The sequence below is a fragment of the Hyperoodon ampullatus genome (assembly GCF_949752795.1).
Source record: "Hyperoodon ampullatus genome assembly, chromosome: 3".
NCBI lineage: Eukaryota > Metazoa > Chordata > Mammalia > Artiodactyla > Ziphiidae > Hyperoodon > Hyperoodon ampullatus.
The window spans coordinates 14,498,332-14,522,912 of record NC_136916.1 but is presented as its reverse complement, the minus strand read 5'-3'; the positions used below and the strand labels follow the sequence as shown (position 1 = coordinate 14,522,912).

Genomic DNA, 24,581 nt, shown 5'->3' with positions numbered 1-24,581 from the left:
CTGAATACAGCAAGATTGACGATAATGATGATGATGGTGATGCTTTTCCCTCCCCCAACACCTAGCACAATTCCTTGTACATGGTAAGTAGTCAACACGTGTTTCTTGAATTGAGTTGAATTTCCCCATGCCATCTGTCTGATGAAGTCCTACATTTTCTTTCTGAAGGAGATGATTTTTGAGCAAAATTTTACAGCAAATCTGATGCCTTCACCTGACCACTGCTTGGAGACCCCATAGCGCTTTGTGCCCCTCTATGAACTCCTATCCCACGAGCCCAGAACTATGTGTGTGCTCTGTCTTCTGAAGTTTGCAGCTTGCTACCTACCTGAGGGAGAATAAAATCAGCCTTTCATGAAACAGTGAGCTCCTTTTTTCTTTGCCTTTCCAGAGGTCAGGCGTGTGGTAGGAAAACAATAAATGCTTGTTCCTGGACCAAGTAGACGACACCTATAACCACTAACTGAACCCAAAGGGAGCGGTGTGCTCTCTAAAGGAAGGAGATAAGGGTTCATATCAGATCCTCTGTCAACCTTCAAGGCTCCACTCAGACACCCGCCCCCCGCCAGCATGAAGCATAACCAGACCAACCCATACTAGCCCCCCCATTTCTGAGTCCTTATTTTAAATTAAACATAGTTGCTCGAGGTTGGGGGGTGGTATGTTAGTCCTGTTTCCTCAGACACCCCGTGAACTCTGTGAAGAGAGGATTAACTAATTATAAATTCTATTGCACAGAACAAGGACATGTAACAGGCAGGAAACAAATATTTGATTGCTTGATTTAGTTCTGTTTTCCAATGTGCTCGAAGTACTTCTCCAGAATTACCTAATTAATCCTAACTTGATGAGAAGAAAGGCATATTGGAGCTGCACAGACGGGAGCCAAGTCCTGGCACCCTCCGCGGTGTGAATGAGCAAGGGGTGTTCTTGCTGGCTCTGCCATAGTGCCTCTCTTTGGCCGGCACTCAATTTTTTGAACTAATAGCTTAGCACACGGAAAATTAGCATTTTACATAAACCGAAAACTAACTGCCGACCAAGTCTTCATGGCGTTGTTAACCAACAGGAAACCCTACTCGGAGTTTTTTTCCTCTAATTAAGTGGACTGAGAAGTGGTCCCAAGTCCTCCAGAAAGAGGATGGAGGGAACTACCATCTCCCCTGCGGTCAGATAAACCCGCGTGGAAATAATTAGATCCGCTGCAACTGAGAGCTGACTACTCTCATTACGAACAGCTACAACTGACATTTCCAAAGAGTGTTAGCTGGACACCTCCCTCCTTCACAAAGCCTGCTCTTCTCCCGTTTTCCCATCAAGGATTCTCAGGAACCACAGTACTCATAATCGGCCTCCACAGTCATACGGTCTTTTTTTAACTTTTCAAAATGCTTTCACACCTGACTACCTATTTGACACCTGCAGCCACCCTCAAGACAGGTAGACAAGATCAGATAGGCCGTCTCACTTTACACCAGCACAAAGAATCCCAGTGGCTGGCCCAAGGCCACAACCAATGAACAGTGGAAGGGGGACCTCAACTCAGCCTTCCCTCCCCGGTCCTCAGTGTTATTTTACCTCGCCGCTGACCAGTGGGCTGCCACGTGGCTGCTCAGCGCCGTCCTACACCGTGGCCGGCAAGATAACTTCTCTGAAACGGAGCACCCTAGGTTTCTCAAGGAGAGACGGGGTGTCCCTGACGAAAACACTGTCATTCAAATCCCTAGTCTTAGCTGATGGGTTTCGCCACATTGAAGGCACGTTTCCATCCAAAATGGTTGACTGGGAGCCAGTCATGGTGTTCTAATCTTTGTTCGTGCTGTCAGTGTGACATATGAAAGAAATATGAAGAAAGTGACAGGATGAAAACAAAGCTAGTGGCTGGTGTGAGATACACAGACAGGGTGTTAGCCCCACACTGACTGCAATTGGGTCAAGTTAACACCTCTTTTTTCCCCTACATATGCAGTGTGGAAAAGCTATTTATAAAATGTTTTTAAATATTTAGGACCAAATAAATCAATATTGTTGGGAAACACTTACTCTGACCAGAACTCATTTACTTGCCCTAGTCCCATGTGGATAACAGAACCGAGACTATCAGGATGGTCCAAGACCGGGAATAAAACACATTCAGCACTTCTGCCTGGACTGCCCACCCAGGCCTGCTTTCAGGCTGCACACCGGCTGGTGACCTGGCACGAACAGTACGATGACCAAAGAGCAGCCTTGGGAATAATATTTAGAACGAATGTAACGAAAATAGGTCTTTCAGAAATTACCTGACTTTGCAATTCACTTTGCTGTTTCAGGCGGAGATTTTCAGGTGTATCTGCCACCGTGGTGAAGGACTGCTTTGGGTAGTGTCTGTGGAGAAATTTTTTTAAAGAACATAATTAAAACGCTGTGACACAAAACAATACTTTAACACCAGTTGTTTTATTCTTCCCTTCTGTCCCAATGGAAGAGGTGTCTCTCCTCTTAGCCAAGATCACCTCTCTGTTATTATTCTGGGTCTCAAGCCCTCCTCCATTCTCATGAACCTCTATGACCCACTTATCCCCACTGTCTCCCAAAATTTCACCCTACGCTTCTCTATTCTGTGAGCTACATCCAGTCAGCATCCAAGCACACTCAAGGCTCCCCTGACTTCTATCTCTCCCTCCACCCACACTATTCTAGCATGAGGTCCTAGAGTCTGTTCTCTCCTTCAGCCAAACTTTCTTACAAAGAGGACTAAGCTCACTGTCTCTGCTCATCTCTTCCAGCTCTCTCCTCAATGCTATGCATTCTAGCTCCTGTTTCCAGACGTTTCTCTGGTTAAAGCTGTAATGGCTTCCTGCAGCACAGAGGATCCAACAGACATCTTTTGGGCTTCCTCTTGCTTAGCCTCTCCTCCATCCTCTTCCTCGGTGTCTTTGTCCCCACACGCTCCTGGCCAGCTTCTCCCCTTCTAGCTGTTCCTCCTCTGTCTCCTGGGGGCTCCTCTCTGCCCATCCTCCTTCAGGGTTCTAACAGGCTTTCTTCTCTTCTCAGCGTACGCCTGGGTGATCGCCGGGGTGATCTCACTCGTTCCCACAGCTCTGGGTACCCCTTCTATGCATGCTGATCACTTCCAAATCTACATCTCTAGCCCAGCTTTCCCTCCTGAATTTCAGAGCCACTGGCATTTCCACTTGTGCATACCCCATATTCACCACACATTCAGTCTGAAATCCAACAGTCCATCATCCCCCCACAATCCCACAACGACTTCCTCCCCGTGTATTCTCTTTCATTAATTAGTGCCCAGTTGCCCACACCAGAAACCTGGGAGCAATCTTGACTCTGCACACATCTAATCAGTCCATCACCAAGTCTATTGATTTTATCTCCTAAACGTGTCTTGATTATATTTACTTCTCTCCGTCTCCACTGCATTTTTTCATTTTAGGCCACGTTTATCGTTTAGGTAACTACAACACTTGCCAGTCTTGCCCTCCTAATCCAACTCGCCAAAGCAAACTTTCCACAATGCCAACCTGATCACCTGACTCCTCTGAGAAAAACCTTTCCATGGCTTCCCATTGATCCAAGAAAAAAAGTCCAGCCTCCTGTCCCCCAAGGCCCCCACGATGAGCCTTCTGCACACTTCTCGCTCACATCCACACTCTGGCTGAGAAGTTCACCCTTCTCTTTCCCAGCTCTTCCCCTGCATGCTTTTCCCTGGCCTGGAACACCCCACTTCTCTGGCTAACTCCTCTTTATCTCTTAGGTCTCGCCTTCGATTTCACTTTCTCCAGGAAGCCTTTCTGGTCTCGCAAATGTGTCCTAGGATGTACTTTCTGTCCCATTATAATTTTTTTCGTATTCATTTGTATGTTCCTATTGACATGTCTCTGTCTCACAGTACAAGGAAAGTTCTGCACGGCCGCAAGAACAGGCTATCTTGTCCCTTGTCAGAGCACATTCAGCACCTACCAGCATCTGGCTCATATGACTTCAATAAATATTTGTGGAAAGAAGAATAGAAGGGAGGGAGGGAGGAGGGTAGGAGAAAGAGGAGAGAGAAGGAGCCATATGACCACAGTGCATGTCAGGCTACAGAAAGCTTCATTACATCATACATAATGACATATATGCAAACACACAAGCCCTCCTGGTGGTGAAGTGATGGCATCTACTCCCACGCATGGTAAAGAGCCCCAGCGACTGCCTCTGCTCCCCATGCCCAGCCGGCACGGAGGGTACATCTCTGGCTGCTGTGACTCTATCACCACAAAAGCTGTGGAGCTCAGAGCCGTCCCTCCAAGAGCCCCCACTCCCTGTTTCCTTCTCCGTGGCCCCTCTCCTTGGTGATGTCCACCTTCCAAATCTTCCTGTGGTTTCTCAAAAGTCCTCTAAGCCTCGCTATTTCACCATAATTTTCTTGCCTTCTTAGAGCAGATACAAACCTAATTTAAATTTTTTCATAACTCAAGGTCATCTAAATAGACATTATCAGATCATGATACAAAGCAGTAGTGCACAGTTTACAAAGGTTGGAATGGCCTAAATCCCATGAGATAGTTGCACTTTTATGTCTGTTGGACCGGCAAAGAGATCATTTCTCACACACAGCAGTTGGCCTTGCACAGCCTTCTTCCCTTCTGGTTTCCTTCTTCTATCCCAGGGTAAGCAACTAGAGAGTAGTCAAGTTTAGTGAAATGCTGGTAAAACTAGAGTTACTGGTTCAAGTGAGGAAGCTGTAATAGGCAAGGTGTCTCCCTCTCCGTATCCTGAAGTCATAGACTTCGTGTCAGCCGCACACTATGGAGGCTACTTCTTTTTCTTTTTAATTTATTGAAGTATAGTGGACTTACAACATTATATTACTTTCAAGTGTACAACACAGTGATTCGATATTTTTATAGATTACTTGGGGGCTACTTCTGAACTGTGCTCCAAACAGGTGAAGCTGGACAGACAACTTCAGTGTGTTTCAGAATGTTTGCAACTCAATCTTGGAAAGCTGAACTTCACTGGACTTTAAAATGTACCCATTATGTATGTACTGGTATACTTTAAAGCTAAAATAACAAATTAGCACTTTTTTCTTTCAAAATACATTCTGTGGAATAAACTTTCACAGAGATTTTCAGGATTTCCACAATGTTTAATTCAAAAATGTTATGTAGGTATTTTAACTACTTTTGAAACTGTAATTAAAATCTACTCTCAAACATGTTACAGAAAGTTTAACCCGTTGAGACTGTACTATACTAACTTGCAGGTTAACTCAGTTTAGGGGCAGACTTTGAGGGGACAACCTTCTCCTGCCATTTACGTTTAATTAAAAATTATGTTTAAAAGCTAAAAATTACATTTTAAATTAAACATAAATTAAATATTAAACAGAATTTTTAAGTAAACATAATTTAAAAATTAAACAGCATTCTAAGATGGAAAACTGAACTGTTAGTGGGGGCGGGACATTCAATTTGCAATTCCTTCTCTGTATGTACATGAACTTGGCCCACACCAGGCAAAAACAACGTCTACTTGGATACTAACAAAACTTCACTTGCCACTCATATCTCCCATTTTAAAGTTATCATTTCATGAAAATAATCTATTCCCACCATTTGATTTTATAATGAGAAAAGGTGATAGATTTGAACTTACAAAATACATGCATATAAATAAAACACCACTTTAACACGTTTGATGTTGGGAACCCATACTAAGTTCTATTTGGAACAAGGTTTTACACTGAAAAGAAAAACAAATTGAAAAGCTTCTGCTTTTTTCTTTCTTTCTTTCTTTTTAGAGGACATACTCTGCTCACCTGACGGCCAAAGCAACAAACTTACTGACATGCTGAGCAATTATATTGAGGACTATAAACAGATTGTAATACTTTGCACTTTTTCCAATATCCTTCCCAATCCTAAAATTTAATGATTTTGTAATAATGGGTAACATAACTTTCTCTAAAGATGCATAACAAGAAGGAACTATCCAAATTTTTGATCCAGAAGAAAAATTCAACTTTGTATTAATAACCACAATAAAAAATGCCAAGGATGGGCTTCCTTGGTGGCACAGTGGTTGGGGATCTGCCTGCCGATGCAGGGGACACGGGTTCGTGCCCCGGTCCGGGAGGATCCCACATGTCGCGGAGCGGCTGGGCCCGTGAGCCATGGCCGCTGGGCCTGTGCGTCCGGAGCCTGTGCTCCGCAACGGGAGAGGCCACAGCAGTGAGAGGCCCGCATACGGCAAAAAAAAAAAAAAAAAAAAAAAAAAAAATGCCAAGGAAAGGAAGAATTCATATCTGAAGCTACTAGGAGTCATGAGGACTACAATGGATTAAAATCTAAGGCTTTGGGGACCAAAGTTATCTTCAGAGCTAGCAAAATTCAAGTGAAGGACTTCCCTGGTGGCGCAGTGGTTAAGAATCCGCCTGCCGGGCTTCCCTGGTGGCGCAGTGGTTGAGAGTCCACCTGCCGATGCAGGGGACACGGGTTCGTGCCCCGGCCCGGAAGGACCCCACATGCCGCGGAGCGGCTGGGCCCGTGAGCCATGGCCGCTGAGCCTGCGCGTCCGGAGCCTGTGCTCCGCAACGGGAGGGGCCACAACAGTGAGAGGCCCGTGTACCGCAAAAAAAAAAAAAAAAAAAAAAGAATCCGCCTGCCAATGCAGGGGACACGGGTTCGAGCCCTGGTCCGGGAAGATCCTACATGTTGCAGAACAACTAAGCCCATGCGCCACAACTACTGAAGCCCGCACGCCTAGAGCCCGCGAGCCACAACTACTGAAGCCCACATGCCTAGAGCCCGTGCTCCGCAACAAGAGAAGCCATCGCAGTGAGAAGCCCATGCACCACAACAGTAGCCCCCGCTCACCGCAACTAGAGAAAGCCTACGTGCAGCAACAAAGACCCAACGCAGCCAAAATTAAATAAATAAATAAATTTATTTTAAAAATTCAAGTGAATAGGGTCTTGGGAAAAAGTGCCTAACAATCAAAAGAGAGTGGAATCGTCTCATGAGTTGGAACCATGAGACACAGAAGTAGTAAATGTAATTACAGACGTGGCAGCACACACTATTTACATAAAAAATACTAATTACAACATCTGGAGAAACCTAATGAATTTTGCCAAACTGGACACATCTGAAAATCCTCGATTTCTCAATGTCATGTCCATGTAGCGATGTCCATCTAAACCAATCTGACGATATTCTGCTCTGAAGTCATAGTCTCAACTCCCATCCACTCACTGCCCCACCCATAAAAGAAAAACAGACCCAGAAATAAACTGAGGGCTCAGTGGTCCCTCACGAGATCAGAGGAACAGAGAAGCAAAGCATTTTAAAGCTAACTGACGGTACCATACAGTTAATTCTAGCTCTACACAAATACTGCATTTAAATAATTGTAGAAGGTCTTCCTAAAATAAATGTCTTGAAAAGAAAGCTCCAGCAAAGATGATTTCTTCACTAGGCTTAGAGGAAGAAGGACATTTTCTCCTTGTCCATATTAGGGGATAGAACTTGGGGCATAAGGCACGGGGGCATGAAAAACACATGTTCAAAAGGAATCAGGAAAAAAGTAAAAAGAAAAAAACCCAAAAGGCGGGGTGGATAAATTGGTACATTAAAATATTTCCTGGATAATAAAATATAATCATGGAACTATGACAAATAACACATTGGGAGCTGGTGGAAAGAGCTGAAGAATATCGTGAAATGTTTAAGCATCATAAACAGAAGCCTCTTAGCTGAAATATGCAGGAATTGGATGAAGCGTATGTGTCAAGATTAGGCTGACAGCTGCAACAAATCCAGATTTCGATGAAATGCTACATTAAAGATAAATCAAAAGAGAAAGAATCAAGATAATCACAGAAGACTACAACTGAAACAGCAAAGTTAGGTCACAGAAAGAGGGTTTCCCAATTTTTTCATCTCTGTGAGATTCAGTTGACAAGAATATAGGAAAAGTTGTATGTAAACCAGGAGACCAGAGCTGGAGGGAGTGAGGAAGGCAGTGTAACAAGCAAATGGCAACCTCCACAGAGATAGTAATGAGACAGAACAGTATCAGAGAAGAGCAAGAATCCAGAAGCTCTCACTGTTTACCCAGAGCCCAGGGGTCACGAGAGCACTGGAGCCAAATGGCCTGGGTCTGGACCTGGCTTTTCCACCTACTGTGTGCCTTTGGCAGGTTTCTTAATCTCTCTGGCCTCAAGTTCCTCATCTGTGAAATCAACACAATGATAGCACTTGTTACGCTTGTTGCAAAATGAACACCTGTAAAGCATTTCAATCAGTGTCTGGCTCATCATAGGCACTCAATAAAATATCTATGATTAATAACTAAAAAATATTATGATTACTATTATTTCCACTATTACTTTCTCTTTGCTTTACTGCAAAGTGACTTAACCTCTGTGTCTCATTGCCTTCATTGCCTTCATCTATATAGCTTCTTGCTAGAAACACATGAAAGAGCTTTATAAATGGAAACCTACTATAAATGTGAGATATGAGTAAACCACTTAGATATATAAAGCTAAGATCGTTATGAATTTATTTATCATAAACTCTGCAGTAATACAATGGTTCTCAACCACTGTCCCTGGAGGATAGCTAGCAACAGGCAACGTCAGGAGACATTTTTGGTTGTCACAACCGGGGGAGGTGGTGAGGAGACAGATGCTATTGGCATCCAGTGAGCAGAGGCCAGGGATGCTGCTGAACATCCTGCAGTGCACAGGACGGCCCCCACTCCAAAATATCCTCAGTGCTGGGGCTGCGGACCCTACATAATAGATCTCTAACATTATAAGAGGCCACTAATTTTAAGACTGCTAGCTGTTTCCAACTGCCAGCTGTTTCAAGATTTTCCAAGAGATCTTCCAGAAAAAGATCAGAGATCTTTTTTTTCATTCTCACCTGCCTGGCAAAGTCCAATGGCCTGCCATCTCCCTCTAATCCTGTGCCACACCGTGGGTCAGTGACTCCTGTCTGAGGCTCCTCCTCACCAGCACGTAAGTCTACCCACTCTCCCCAGTTTTTTGTTTCTCTGACCACTGTTACAGTGCTACTCAAACTAGAAACGCTGAGAACAGAACTCAGGTGTCAGAAGCATTTGTTATTATATCATTATTTACTGATGGGCCCTGTGCAGAAAAGAGTAAATAGAGCAGGCCCAAATGCTCTATATGAAAAGCCAGCTTTCAAGGTTGGCCCTTGGCTAGTGTCTAAGAACTTGGATTCTGGGAGGGTTCCCACCACCATCCGTTGATAAGGGTGGAGCACTGTGCCTGAGCTGTTTGTACAAACAATAAGGTTGATACAGAACACTTGCTCTCCTTCTGGGAGTCTGGAGTTTGGGTACATGCCAGGCAGAGGTACCTCTGTAAAGAGCCCCCGGTAAAAACCCTGGGAGCTGAGTCTCTCACGAGCTTGAGTGGTTGGCAACATGTGACACGTGTTGTCACAGCTCATTGCTGGGGGAGCTAAGTGTGTCCCGTGTGACCTTCTGGGAGAGACCTCTGGAAGCCCATGCTTAGTTTCCTCTGGATTCTGCCCCATGCGCCTTTTCCCTTTGCTGGTTTTGCTTTGTATCTTTTTGCCGTAATAAATCATAGCCACGGGTATGACTCTAGGCTGAGTCCTGGGAGGCCTCCTAGAGAATCATCAAACCTGGGGGCAGTCTTGGGGACCTTAGGTCCTCTTCTGCCTAACAACTTACCGTTCATGAAAGAGGAACTGTATTAACATTTTTAGTATATTATCTGCTTTAAGAAAATGCAACTTTATCTCTTAAGAACATTTAAAAGGCAAAAGTTCTGACCTCACGTTATTAAATTGACTCTTCAGTTCTGCCTTTCTGAGTCAGGTGAGGGCCTGATGACTTTTCTTTGGACCATCTTTTTAGGCTCTGATTTTACCCAAGGAAGTAATTTTATCCAAGGGTCAAGATCATAACTATATTGGATAGTGGGGAGATGACAGAGGTTTGAACACAATTTTAAGTATCTCCCAAATTAGAACAACTCCATTTTGTAGCAATAACGATTGTTTCACATCATTCAAAATTATCTTTAGAAAGTGAAAAATAAAACATTTTAAAATAACCAGGCCCTGAGAGAGATTACCACCACCAGGGTCGTCTATGAAGCTACTTATAAAGGATGCAATTCAGCAAAAAAGGAAAGAATTCCAGAAGGACAAGCTAAAATGCAAAAAGGAATGGTAAGCAAATAAAATGCTAAATGCAATGCACCACACACATGCATACGCATACACACACCCACATACACACAACATTGTATGGAAAAAGACAAAGCTAAAACATCTGATAGTAAAATGAGAAGGTAGCATGAAAATAAAGCATTCTAAGGTCCTTCTGTTCTTCATGAGAAAGGTTAAGACATTACTGAATTTTAAACTGTGCTTAAATAAATGTGATAAAATTCTAAGGGTAACAACAAAGAATGGAAATATAACACATAAATTCAAATCCTATAAAAGGGAAAAATCAATTTTTTTAAAAGTGCCAAAACTCAAACTCAATAAAATTAAGAAAAAGAAAGAGAATAGAAACAAAAAGCGTAGAATAAACGAGACAAATAGAAATTTAACAGTTGGGAGAAACAATTCAATAATCACAAAAATGTAAATGGGTTACATCTGCTAGCTAAAAGATCAATATATAGTCATATTTTTTAACTCCACTATAAAATAGCTATATTAAAATGAGACAAAATATACTTTTAAAGTAAAGGCATTATTAAGAATAGAGACACTATACAGTGATGAAGGCTCAAGTCACCAAAAAAGCATCATGTTAAATGTAGATTTTAAAAAATATGTGTGTGTGTATATATGTATGCACATATATATAAGGAGAGAGGGAGAGAGAGAGAGAGAGATTGTGTGCACATGCGTGCAACATTGCCGACAGGGAAAACTGGCATATTCACCAATATGGTGAGAGATTTCAACACCCCTCTCCCATTTATCGCTGGGTCAAGCAAACAGACACAAAATGAATAAATATATCAAATATGTGAAATACGGAATTTGTGACAATAACACTAGTAATGTCTCTCCACGGGGCAGTATTCAACCTATCTAATAAGCAGCACATCATGAACACCCACCAATCAAAAGGGGTCTCAGAACCGGCCTGGCCATGAACCACTGTCAGGACTCACCAGTGTGGACTGAGGACCACCAGGCTGCCTCCAAGGCAGGAAAAAGCAGGATGCCAACGTGTGCCATATGGAATGACAGCAGAATCATGAAAAGAAATGAAACTGTCTCAGTTGTAATATCAACTCTTCATATGTGTATCCGGCCCCATCGTTTACAGCTTCCCTGAGGTTGGCTGCTTTGGAGCCCAGATGTAGTAAGAAACTGGGGTGGGGACAGATGCAGGATGAGAAGGGAGGGGAAGAGAGAAAGAGAGGAAGACTTTAACCCAGGCTGGGATCTGCCATCACACACTAAACATAAGAAACAACTGCTACATCTCCATGAAGAAAACGCATCCAGCAGGAGGGGCCCAAGGAGCCCCGTGCTCTGCACAGAAAAGTTTCTAACGGCAAAGGAGCAACAGGGACGAACGCAGCACGAGGACACACAGGCCAGGCACGGCTTTGAAGACTAGATCAAATCAGACCTACTCATGAAGGGATGGGGTCTCAGGGATGGTGAGACGGAGCTGCTTCAGACAGAAATATGAACTGGTACATTTATATCTACAATGTGCTGTGCTCCTTCCAGAACTAAAATGTTAACAGATTTGTTTAAGGAAGACCTCCTCCATGGCCGAAAAAATCTGAACTGAAGCCAGCTCCAAACTGCCACGGGCCTTCCTTTGTAAATGCTTTTGCTGCCTAAGCACACTTTGCCAGACACATCAGGGAGTTTCTCTTACCATTTTCTTTCCCACCTGGAAATCTGACAGGGCCTAAACACCCAAAGCCACGCACTGGGCTTCTTTATCTGGTTCTTCAAGGGCAAAGCATATAGGCGCTCACATTCCTAGTCTCCATTTATACTTCTTTCTCCAAAAGAATATCCTAAAACTCACGTTCATTGTATTGGAAGGTTTTTGTTTGTTAAAGAGCAATAATGGAAAATGGCATATTATGTAAGAGAAGGAGAAAACCTGCAAGTTTTTTTCCTTTGAATAAAAGTTCCTGGGACACTACATAACGATAAAGGGATCGATCCAAGAAGAAGATATAACAATTGTAAATATTTATGCACCCAACATAGGAGCACCCCAATACATAAGGCAAATACTAACAGCCATAAAAGGGGAAATCGACAGTAACACAATCATAGTAGGGGACTTTAACACCCCACTTTCACCAATGGACAGATCATCCAAAATGAAAATAAATAAGGAAACACAAGCTTTAAATGATACATTAAACAAGATGGACTTAATTGATATTTATAGGACATTCCACCCAAAAACAACAGAATACACATTTTTCTCAAGTGCTCATGGAACATTCTCCAGGATAGATCATATCTTGGGTCACAAATCAAGCCTTGGTAAATTTAAGAAAATTGAAATTGTATCAAGTATCTTTTCCGACCACAATGCTATGAGACTAGACATCAATTACAGGAAAAGATCTGTAAAAAATACAAACACATGGAGGCTAAACAATACACTACTCAATAATGAAGTGATCACTGAAGAAATCAAAGAGGAAATTAAGAAATACTTAGAAACAAATGACAATGGAGACACGACGACCCAAAACCTATGGGACGCAGCAAAAGCAGTTCTAAGGGGGAAGTTTATAGCAATACAATCCCACCTTAAGAAACAGGAAACATTTCGAGTAAACAACCTGACCCTGCACCTAAAGCAATTAGAGAAAGAAGAACAAAAAACCCCCAAAGTTAGCAGAAGGAAAGAAATCATAAAGATCAGATCAGAAATAAATGAAAAAGAAATGAAGGAAACGATAGCAAAGATTAACCAAACTAAAAGCTGGTTCTTTGAGAAGATAAACAAAATTGACAAACCATTAGCCAGACTCATCAAGAAAAGAAGGGAGAAGACTCAAATCAGTAGAATTAGAAATGAAAAAGGAGAAGTAACAACTGACACTGCAGAAATACAAAAGATCATGAGAGATTACTATAAGCAACTCTATGCCAATAAAATGGACAACCTGGAAGAAATGGACAAATTCTTAGAAATGCACAACCTACCAAGACTGACTCAGGAAGAAATAGAAAATATGAATAGACCAATCACAAGCACTGAAATTGAAACTGTGATTAAAAATCTTCCATCAAACAAAAGCCCAGGACCAGATGGCTTCACAGGCGAATTCTATCAAACATTTAGAGAAGAGCTAACACCCATCCTTCTCAAACTCTTCCAAACAATATCAGAGGAAGGAACACTCCCAAACTCATTCTACGAGGCCACCATCACCTTGATACCAAAACCAGGCAAGGATGTCACAAAGAAAGAAAACTACAGGCCAATATCACTGATGAACATAGATGCAAAAATCCTCAACAAAATACTAGCAAACAGAATCCAACAGCACATTAAAAGGATCATACACCATGACCAAGTGGGGTTTATTCCAGGAATGCAAGGATTCTTCAATATACGCAAATCAATCAATGTGATACACCATATTAACAAGTTGAAGGAGAAAAACCATATGATCATCTCAATAGATGCAGAGAAAGCTTTCGACAAAATTCAACACCCATTTATGATAAAAACCCTGCAGAAAGTAGGCATAGAGGGAACTTTCCTCAACATAATAAAGGCCATATATGACAAACCCACAGCCAACATTGTCCTCAATGGTGAAAAACTGAAACCATTTCCACTAAGATCAGGAACAAGACAAGGCTGCCCACTCTCACCACTCTTATTCAACCTAGTTTTGGAAGTTTTAGCCACAGCAATCAGAGAAGAAAAGGAGATAAAAGGAATCCAAATTGGAAAAGAAGAAGTAAAGCTGTCACTGTTTGCAGATGACATGATACTCTACATAGAGAATCCTAAAGATGCTACCAGAAAACTACTAGAGCTAATCAATGAATTTGGTAAAGTAGCAGGATACAAAATTAATGCACAGAAATCTCTGGCATTCCTGTACACTAATGATGAAAAATCTGAAAATGAAATCAAGAAAACACTCCCATTTACCATTGCAACAAAAAGAATAAAATCTCTAGGAATAAACCTACCTAAGGAGACAAAAGACCTGTATGCAGAAAATTATAAGACACTGATGAAAGAAATTAAAGATGATTTAAATAGATGGAGAGATATACCATGCTCCTGGATTGGAAGAATCAATATTGTGAAAATGACTCTACTACCCAAAGCAATCTACAGATTCAATGCAATCCCTATCAAACTACCACTGGCATTTTTCACAGAAGTAGAACAAAAAATTTCAAAATTTGTTTGGAAAAACAAAAGACCCCGAATAGCCAAAGCAATCTTGAGAACGAAAAACGGAGCTGGAGGAATCAGGCTGCCTGACTTCAGACTATACTACAAAGCTACAGTAATTAAGACAGTGTGGTACTGGCATAAAAACAGAAAGATAGATCAGTGGATCAGGATAGAAAGCCCAGAGATAAACCCACGCCCATATGGCCAACTTATCTTTGATAAAGGAGGCAGGAATGTACAGTGGAGAAAGGACAGCCTCTTCAATAAGTGGTGCTGGGAAAACTGGACAGGGACATGTAAAAGTATGAGATTAGATCATTCCCTAACACCATACACAAAAATAAGCTCAAAATGGATTAAAGACCTAAATGTAAGGCCAGAAACTATCAAACTCTTAGAGGAAAACATAGGTAGAACACTCTATGACGTAAATCACAGCAAGATCCTTTTGGACCCACCTCCTAGAGAAATGGAAATAAAAACAAAGATAAACAAATGGGACCTAATGAAACTTCAAAGTTTTTGCACAGCAAAGGAAACCATAAACAAGACCAAAAGACAACCCTCAGAATGGGAGAAAATATTTGCAAATGAAGCAACTGACAAAGGATTAATCTCCAAAATTTATAAACAGCTCATGCAGCTCAATAGCAAAAAAACAAACAACCCAATCCAAAAATGGGCAGAAGACTTAAATAGGCATTTCTCCAAAGAAGATATACAGACTGCCAACAAACACATGAAAGAATGCTCAACATCATTAATCATTAGAGAAATGCAAATCAAAACTACAATGAGATATCATCTCACACCAGTCAGAATGGCCATCATCAAGAAATCTAGAAACAATAAATGCTGGAGAGGGTGTGGAGAAAAGGGAACACTCTTGCACTGCTGGTGGGAATGTGAATTGGTACAGCCACTATGGAGAACAGTATGGAGGTTCCTTAAAAAACTAAAAATAGAACTACCATATGACCCAGCAATCCCACTACTAGGCATATACCCTGAGAAAACCATAATTCAAAAAGAGACATGTACCAAAATGTTCATTGCAGCTCTATTCACAATAGCCCGGAGCTGGAAACAACCTAAGTGTCCATCATTGGATGAATGGATAAAGAAGATGTGGCACATATATACAATGGAATATTACTCAGCCATAAAAAGAAACGAAACTGAGCTATTTGTAATGAGGTGGATAGACCTAGAGTCTGTCATACAGAGTGAAGTAAGTCAGAAAGAGAAAGACAAATACCGTATGCTAACACATATATATGGAATTTAAAAAAAAAAAAATGTCATGAAGAACCTAGGGGTAAAACGGGAATAAAGACACAGACCTACTTGAGAATGGACTTGAGGATATGGGGAAGGGGAAGGGTAAGCTGTGACAAAGGGAAAGAGAGGCATGGACATATATACACTACCAAACGTAAGGTAGATAGATAGTGGGAAGCAGCCGCAGAGCACAGGGAGATCAGCTCGGTGCTTTGTGACCGCCTGGAGGGGTGGGATGGGGAGGGTGGGAGGGAGGGAGATGCATGAGGGAGGGGATGTGGGAACAGATGTATATGTATGACTGATTCACTTTGTTATAAAGCAGAAACTAATAAAAAAAAAAAAAAAAAAAAAAAAAAGTTCCTGGGAAATTTCATAACTATTAATAATTTGCAAAAACCATCCTACTTTGGTTATCCTTTCAGATGTGTAAAATTGTATAAATTAGGAAATTCTCATAGCAAATGTTTTAAGACGTAGATGATAACACTGAGTAAAAACAATTCCACATTATTTCTACTAATATTCCAGTGTGAGTGCTGTCAGGGAAATTAACATCTAATGGGTAGAAGCATTTTAAGATAATATCTTTTTTACATATTGGGGTCAATCTGGGCATTTTCTACCTAATATAACTCCTTAAGTAAAAATTTGTTTGTGTATGATTAACACTATTCAACGTCAGCAAAAGACATATTATAATTTTACTCATGATATTCTTCCAGTATCTTCGAGTTTAACATGCTTCTTTCACTCTCTTGCTATGTCATTGATGTGATGTCTCTTCATAGATTTCTCTCCCCAGCTGTCATCTCGTTCTTAATTCTACCACTAATCTTCCCTGCAGCACCTCCATAAACAACTCCCATATAATGCCACTGGTTGCAAAACATCCATTTTTATGATTTAAAAAAAGACGGTGAATTAGAGCAAGTAAATGGGGAGTGCTCTTCAGAAAGGAGGTTTACGAGAGCCGCTGGTAGATCACATAAAAGCGAAAAATGGATTATGGTAATGTACCTCCCGTACATGAAATACAAGCCCAGCTGAAAGGAGGTACAGAAAGCAAACCCCTGGCTCTCTAAAGGGCAGTCAATAACCTAACGATTTACCAAATTCTCTTTCTGTCTCTAAGGGTCAAAAACTTGCCACCCTCTGGATTACTTCCTCGGCGGAACTCCATTGTAACCTCTATCGTGTGTTTACAAAAGAGGCCATGATCAAAGGGATTACACAGAAAACCGACCACACTATGGAATGCTTATCAGCTATTGGAACATGTCACCTAGATTTTGAATTACTCTGTAAAAGGTGAGTAATTAATACACACACACGCACCCCAGATGCTGTTTAAGAAAAATATGAGCTGGTAGAGGAGAGTCTGTGCCCTATGCTGTTACTGACATTGACCGTGAGAATGTATAAACAGGGGCACACGTGCAGCTGGGCAGCTCTGTGATTCGTGCCCAGGAACCACCAAAAGGTGCTGGTGACTAGAGCCAAGAGAACACATACAGATCTGGGACTCAAGTATCTGAGGCATTACCACAGTCTGAAAAATATTAAAAACAAAGTTCCTAGGAAAACAGAACATTAGAAACACAAGAAAGATCACATTATCTTCCTTTGGTAAAAATAATAATAAACAGTACCTATAGCAAATACTCAGTATCTGTAAAAATAATTACGTAAAGCTTAAAGAAAGAGGGGGAAGCATAATTCTATTTTTTAGAAAGACCTACGCAAACCTAAAAATGTGATATTATACCCAGCTGTGCATTTTTGGTAAAAATGTTATAGTCTCACAGAAAAATGTGTGGCCAAAAATCAAATCAAATAAATTGTGGGTAACTAAGAAGAAGAGCCACTACCACTGGCATATTGGTCTATACTTCGCCCATGTGTTACCACCCATGCTCAGGGCAGACATCACTAATTCACACCACTCCTCCTGAAGGGTCCAGAAAAGACCCAACGTTCTTCTCAACGTAGCACTCCAGGCAACCACCGCCAAACCTCCGGGACCACAGGCTAAATCTCCTTGCCCTCCACAGACTCTACTTATTTGACAATTTGCAGGTCAGTTGTTTCCTAACTTTACAGGCTATGAAAGTAATATCAAGAATCTAAAAGCTATCCACTATGCAATTAGCGATATATCCTGGTGGGGCAGAGGAAGACTTCAACATACTTCCATTTGTTCAGTGCTAAACGGTGTACAATAATTCATTTGATGTGGTTTCAGAATAGGCAGACTGGGGGAAAACAAAGGAAACTGTACCAAAATTCGCATCTTTTAGACCAGTGTGGGTTAGAGAAAAGGAACTCATAGAAGACAACATCACCAACTACTTAGGGTGTCCCTGCCTGTCCCCCTCTAAGCAAGTCACATTCCTTTCCTAGGTACCTCAGGCAGAGTCTAACCACAAAACACATCAACTCTTCTTTAAATGTACTTTCTTCTGGCTATTGATTATACAATTAAATGAAAACCCAATAGGCCTGTACTGCTGCTGTGGTCAGTGCCTTGGATGAAGAGAAGGATGTGCAGGTTAATGGCACAGGGAGAGAAGAGGGACTTTGTGAAAGGTCTGAATGAAATGCTCCATTTTAAAAGGAAAATAGTTATTACCTTCAAAATTGTACGTATTCGCTTCAATATGTTTGACTCAAGTGGCAAACCAAGCACCTCCCACCCAAAGTCCAATGGAAATACTTTTTAAATGTACATAAACACATATATAATAAATACATATATAAACATACAGAGAGAGAGAGAGAGACAATGTTAGCTGTTTAAAAGCACTGACTGCAGAGAGGAAAAATTTAAGACACCTTAGCTGATAGTTGATGGATAGAGTCAAAACTGTTGACCAGACATAAGGGGGCTCTGGAAACGTCAGCAGGGTCCCCAGGCTCTCTGAAAGCCAGCCGGCTCCTCGGGCCCTTTCCCTTCTCCAGTTACTCCCCATTCAGAGCAGATTCCACTGGCAGGAGAGGTGGTCACCCAGGCAGGTATCATCAGTCTTATGGGCAAAAGTATGGCTTTGAAAATTTGAAGGAAAATAGTTTTATACCGTATCAAACCCTGAGGACAAAAATATGACATTTTCAGTCAAGCCAACGCAAGTTTGCAACCTATGCACTCTATATTTTTTAAATATTAAAATAAGACATTTTCCATAGTAACAAGAAATTTTAAGATACACCAAATTCAGTGGCAACTGAGAATGTGTTTTTAAAGCTCTGACTAGAGCCCACAGTAAGAAATGCGTCTTACCCCACAGCCCAGTACACAAAGTGTATATAAAATGGAAGTTTCCAAACAATATAGACATCTGTTCTGTCTGATGATCTCTAACATTTTTCTACTTTGTTCTAGTAGATTCCTTTTTTTTTTTCTTTAATGCTGGTCTCAGCCCACTAAATCAATGTCCTAATCCAGGAATGGGTCCAATTTGCAGTTTGAAAAACACTGAAGTCACAGAAGCAAAGCAAGAAAAAAATAAATTAAAAACCATAAAAAAATCTGAGGATCCATTGGACCTCCAAGTGTGGTATACTCTGTTGACTGGCAGGGTTTAAAGGCATAGGATGATGTGGCCAGGGAGGATTTTTGAAATGCCAACTGATTTTTTTTTCCTCCCAGTATTTCCCCTTCCGTCTGCACAACCTCTCACTCACTCTGACTCCTTCCAGAGTTCACAGTCTCGTTGGGGGATGACAAGGAAGAAAGCAGAAAGGGCCGGCTAGCCCTTGCTTTTGTATCTCCTGACGCCTGAGACCATTAAGGAGTCTATGCTGATTGGCCCTTGAGAGGAAAAAAAATCACAGAGAAAGTGCCCTTAAGAGAGTATCACTCAGATGAAGAGGGGAGGGGAATAAAGAGAATAGAGAGAGGAGACAGCAGGCATAGGCCTGGCTCAGAGCCCCAAGTCCGGGCAGAAAGGGCCATTGGCAGTCCCGAGAGTCAGTGGCCTATGGAGTCCAGAGACCACAGTGCCCTAGTATGTACTTCCACGCAGGACACAGAACCACTAGAACCAAGAAGGCTGTGGACAAAGGAACAAGAGACATCTCGGGTGACCTGTGTGAGCCTGGCCTTGAGAACCAGGTGATAAGGTCAAGATAAGGCCTCCTCCAAAGTCCTGGCAGCAAATCCCCAGTAATTTAGCCACAATCTTGGGGAAAGGGAGGTGAAATCCTACATTTACTTACCTTGGGTTTTCATCACCCCACCAGAATGAGGACTTGAGAGAAATTAAGTCGTTATAGGAAATTAAAGTTACATTTCTGGTACACTTTAGTTCAGGACTGGGACTTATATCTCCTTCTTACTGAACCAAACCACATAGGTGTCTATTCTCCCAGGTAGATTATTTATACAACCTAACTTTCAATGCTGTTCTTATAAGATTTAATTTTGTAGGATCAATCTATAAACAAAGCACAGAAAACTTTAGTTAATGCATAAATGTAAATATTATAAAGCTTTTAATTGCTAAAATGGTAAATATCAATCAATAAACACAAAAACTTTTCCTCAATAATCTTAAAGAGTTTAAAGGGATCCTGAGAACTGCTGGTTCAAACTACTGTTAGTGAAATTTTGTCACTTTAAATCATAAATATGCCAATCAACAAAATTATCTACTGGACTGAAGTAAAAGTTACACATTAAAGAATTCTGGTTTTAGACTAGATTTTGCCTACCCATGAGATCCAGGAATTTCAGACAGGGAAAATAATTTGAATGTTTTGCTCAATAAAAAAAAAAACTTTAGGGTTTCCCTGGTGGCGCAGTGGTTGAGAGTCCGCCTGCCGATGCAGGGAACACGGGTTCGTGCCCCGGTCCGGGAGGATCCCACGTGCCGCGGAGCGGCTGGGCCTGTGAGCTATGGCCGCTGAGCCTGCGCGTCTGGAGCCTGTGCTCCGCAACGGGAGAGGCCACAACAGTGAGAGGCCCACGTACCGCAAAAAAAAAAAAAAAAAAACAACTTTAATGACTTTTCATCTGAGTTTTCAGATTCTAAATTAGTGATGTTCAACTTAATATGATGGTGCTTATTAAAAATTTGAAAATATTTCAATGGTTAATATTAAATGATTTAGGCTTAATTATCTTATTGATCATTTATTTTTAAAATAACTGATTTTTCCTCTTACCCCAAACCCCAAAACCCCCACTGCAGCCTCTATGTTCACTTGTCTTTTCTGGACTCTGAATAATTTGCCAGTTTCATTCTAAAGCTACAGATGCTTCCTGTATCAAAAGCTTACAAAGATACTCTGGCATCAGTACCACAATAGCATTGTGCAGACAGAATAAAGACAATGCTATCCTTTCCAATAAAACTGAGGGAAGATCCAGACTACATGGAAAAAGCCATGGAGAAAAAGGAGAATTTTTTATGTGAAAGAGAAACTTCTTTTACTAAAAATAAAATATACAATTTTAAAAGGTTATACTAATTGAGGTTATGGCCCCTTATTACCAACCTTCAGCTTATACATAAAATCATTTAGTTGACTCTTGAACAACACAAGTTTGAACTGTGTAGGTTCACTTATACACATTTTTTTTTCAATAAATATATTGGAAAATTTTTGGAGATTTGCAACAACTTGAAAAAACTCATAGACTAACCACATCGCCTAGGAATATCAAAAAATTAAAAGTTAGGTATGTCATGAATGCATAAAATATATGTAGATACTATTCTATCCTTATACATGCATATGATGATATTTAATATAAAATTAATAATGTGTGCCTTTTCTTACTGTTTTATCACTTTGCTTTCAAAGAATTACAGTACCATACAGTATGCCTCTCTCTCTAAGTGGAGAAACTGCTTATCAGCCTATCATCTCAGGTAAGTGAGTTTTGTTTTTTTTTAATGTAACGATGTTTCCAATACTGTGTTATGGATATGACTGTAACACTGTATGCCATAAAGATTTTATAATGGTTCATTCATTAGTGTATAGGCTAGGCTACTGTGAGCAATCCTATCGATGACACTGGGAGACCATAAAGCAATCATATTGCTGCTTCTTCATGAGCAATGCATGGATCAATGCTGTAGATAAATATGAATTTTTTTTCACATAATCTTTTCACTTTTGATGTCTAGTGTTGTAATACATACAACATCTACAGTGTTTTACATTATATAAGACCATATTGATGTAGGTATTGATAGACAATTCATCTTGTAAACAGATGACATAAACTTACTGCATCAATAATACAGTACAGTACTATGAATGTATTTTCTCTTTCTTATGATTTTCTTAATAACATTTTCTTTTCTCTAGCTTACTTTATTGTAAGAATACAGTATATAATACATATAACATACAAAATACATATACAAAATAACTGTTTATGTTATCGTAGTTAACAGTAGGCTGTTAAGTAAAGTTGCTGGGGAGTCAAAGTCATACGCAGATTTTTCAACTGCACAGAGTACAGTGCCCCTAACCCTCGCATTGTTCAAGGGTCAACTGTAGTTTAAAATAACTAGAAGGGTACCTATAGAGAGAGCCATCCTGCATTCCCTTTACCATAAAAGATCAAACACTAATAACTGCTTACATTAGCACTTACTATAGTGTCAGGCATTACTCTAAGGACTTCTATTCAGTATCTCATTTAATCATCCCAACAACCCTATCCAGTAAGTACTCTTATCAAATAGCTAGTCAGTGTTGGACACAGAAATCTAACATAGGTCTGCCCCCACCAGTGGTCTGTGAACTGGAGCCATCTCATGCTAGCTTATCAGAGCCAATTATTAAATTTTCAGGAATGCTGTGGGCAAGCTGTTAAATACAGCCATTTTAAAAAATTAAATTATATAAACTTAGAGCTAAATAAATTATTATAATACAAGCAAAACTAATACTCAAATCTCATCACTTCTTAATTATTTTATCACACTGTGTATTATTATCAATGTTCTTGGCATTATTTACATCTAATGTATTGTAAAGGAAAGTACTGTACAATGTATGCTATTGTGTATCTCTTCCGGACTCCATCTTCTGTGATGTCTGGTCCGTGGCTTGAAATTAACCATGGTGGGAGTCTTCTCACCACGGAAAATGGCAAATACTGCAAATCAGACTTTTTGTTCCCAGAGAGCCGGTTGTTAAACATTTACCAGCACACCCTCCAGACCACAAGCTCTTAACTCTGTAATTTTCTTTTCCACCTGATAAGCATTATACATTAATTTTTGTTTAACGAAAACAAATGGCTTTCAGACACGCTTTGCTTTTACTTAGAAAATTAAACCACATGAAAAGTAAAAGTAGTTCACTCCATTGAAGCATTTAATTAAGTTCTCAGAGGAAGACTTTGCCTTTCTGGTTCAAAAATAACATTTCCCAGGAAATAAAGGGGCGGGGGAGGGGGAGAGACTGCTCTGTAAACAAACAAGAAAGAAATACGTTTTCACCAATATCTTCCTACAACCTACTTATACCATTTCCGCTAAAGATTTAAATCTGACATAAGTAGTTATCTTTCCCGAATGCAGTAAAATTTGTATCTTAGAAAGGGTCTGAGATTATAGCTCAGCAGTACCCTTTCCTCACCACATACTACATCACCCTTCTGTCTGATGCTTCACATCCAACAGATGGTGGAGCCATTTTTTATGCTTTTCTTCTTTCAATAAAATGAAGCAACACCAACCAGTTGTCAGTCTACAAAAATACAGCACTTGACATTGACTAATTTAGAAGCAGCCTTGTCAGAATTTTGAAAGCCTGCAATCATAAAAATCCAAGATCTCCAAGTGTGCTTTCTATGCACAATGAACAAGATAATTATCTCCTTTCCTTGAATACTTAACTTTCCCATTTAGGAGGGACAGTTGCGAGATATCATTCTCCAAAATTTAATTTTCTCTTTAACAAAATAACATGCATGTGACTCATATCTGTGCATATAGACACACATACATGATTAAAGGAATTATTAACTTATTTATAAACTAGATTTTCTTTTTACTCAGAAAGAATTGTAGATGGGAATACTGTAGATGGAAATATTTTAATATCATCGTTTTTCCTACTGAGAGGGTTGCAAGTATTGTAACTGTCACTCCTCAGTAAAATATCTGCCAAGCCAGAACACTGAGGTCTCTCAAACCTTCATTCTTTCAACAAGTAATGATTAGGTATCTAATAACAATGTTGTTATATTTATTCAACACAGATGCATCAGGCTACGTAATCATATATATATATATGATGTATTTGCTTTCTATTATCACCTATCAAATATCATAAAATAAAAATAGTTGTCAAAGTTCAAGGTGGGAGGAAAGAATTGTAAAGTGAGTTATACGCACTCGACCCACTAGTCTATATCCACAACATAAGTACCACTACCTGAAGCTCCTTTCTACAGAACTGCTTTGAAACAAAGTAGGAAATGTCTTTAAACAGAAAGCTAAGGTTGGATAATATGACTGCTGACCAATGTTCCCTAAATAGGAATATAGATTCCATGGGGTGTTAAAAAATTATTGTTCAATATAAAGGGGTGGAGGGCACTCTGTCATCAGATACATTTGGATCGACAAAGTTAAACAGGATCTTTACTGCAGGACTGCTCAGATTTGGCCCTTGCTGGCCAGGAACATCTCACATAGTTGGTGTTCCTCAGATCAAATCCTGAGAAATGCTCATTTACGCAGCACCGTAGCCTAAGTATGTAGATTGGAAAGGATAGTTTAAAAGAATAGAAAATAAATTCACATAACTGTCCACAGATTCTTTCCTCAGCACTGAGATTTCCAGCTGGATACATTTGCTTTTGATTTTCTTTGAACGTGCTCTGCCTGATGGCT

At 40.4% G+C, this 24,581-nt stretch overlaps 1 protein-coding gene across 1 annotated transcript in view; it reads right to left on the bottom strand.

The window, feature by feature from the left end:
* Positions 1-24,581, bottom strand: part of NEBL (nebulette) — a gene marked incomplete at its 3' end in the record, with an annotated part of 349,160 nt that overhangs the window by 219,004 nt on the left and 105,575 nt on the right. Inside the window, exon 3 of the mRNA XM_079700816.1 lies at positions 2,283-2,367. Coding sequence (XP_079556942.1) covers positions 2,283-2,367 — 85 coding nt within the window. The remainder of the gene's footprint in view (positions 1-2,282; positions 2,368-24,581) is intronic.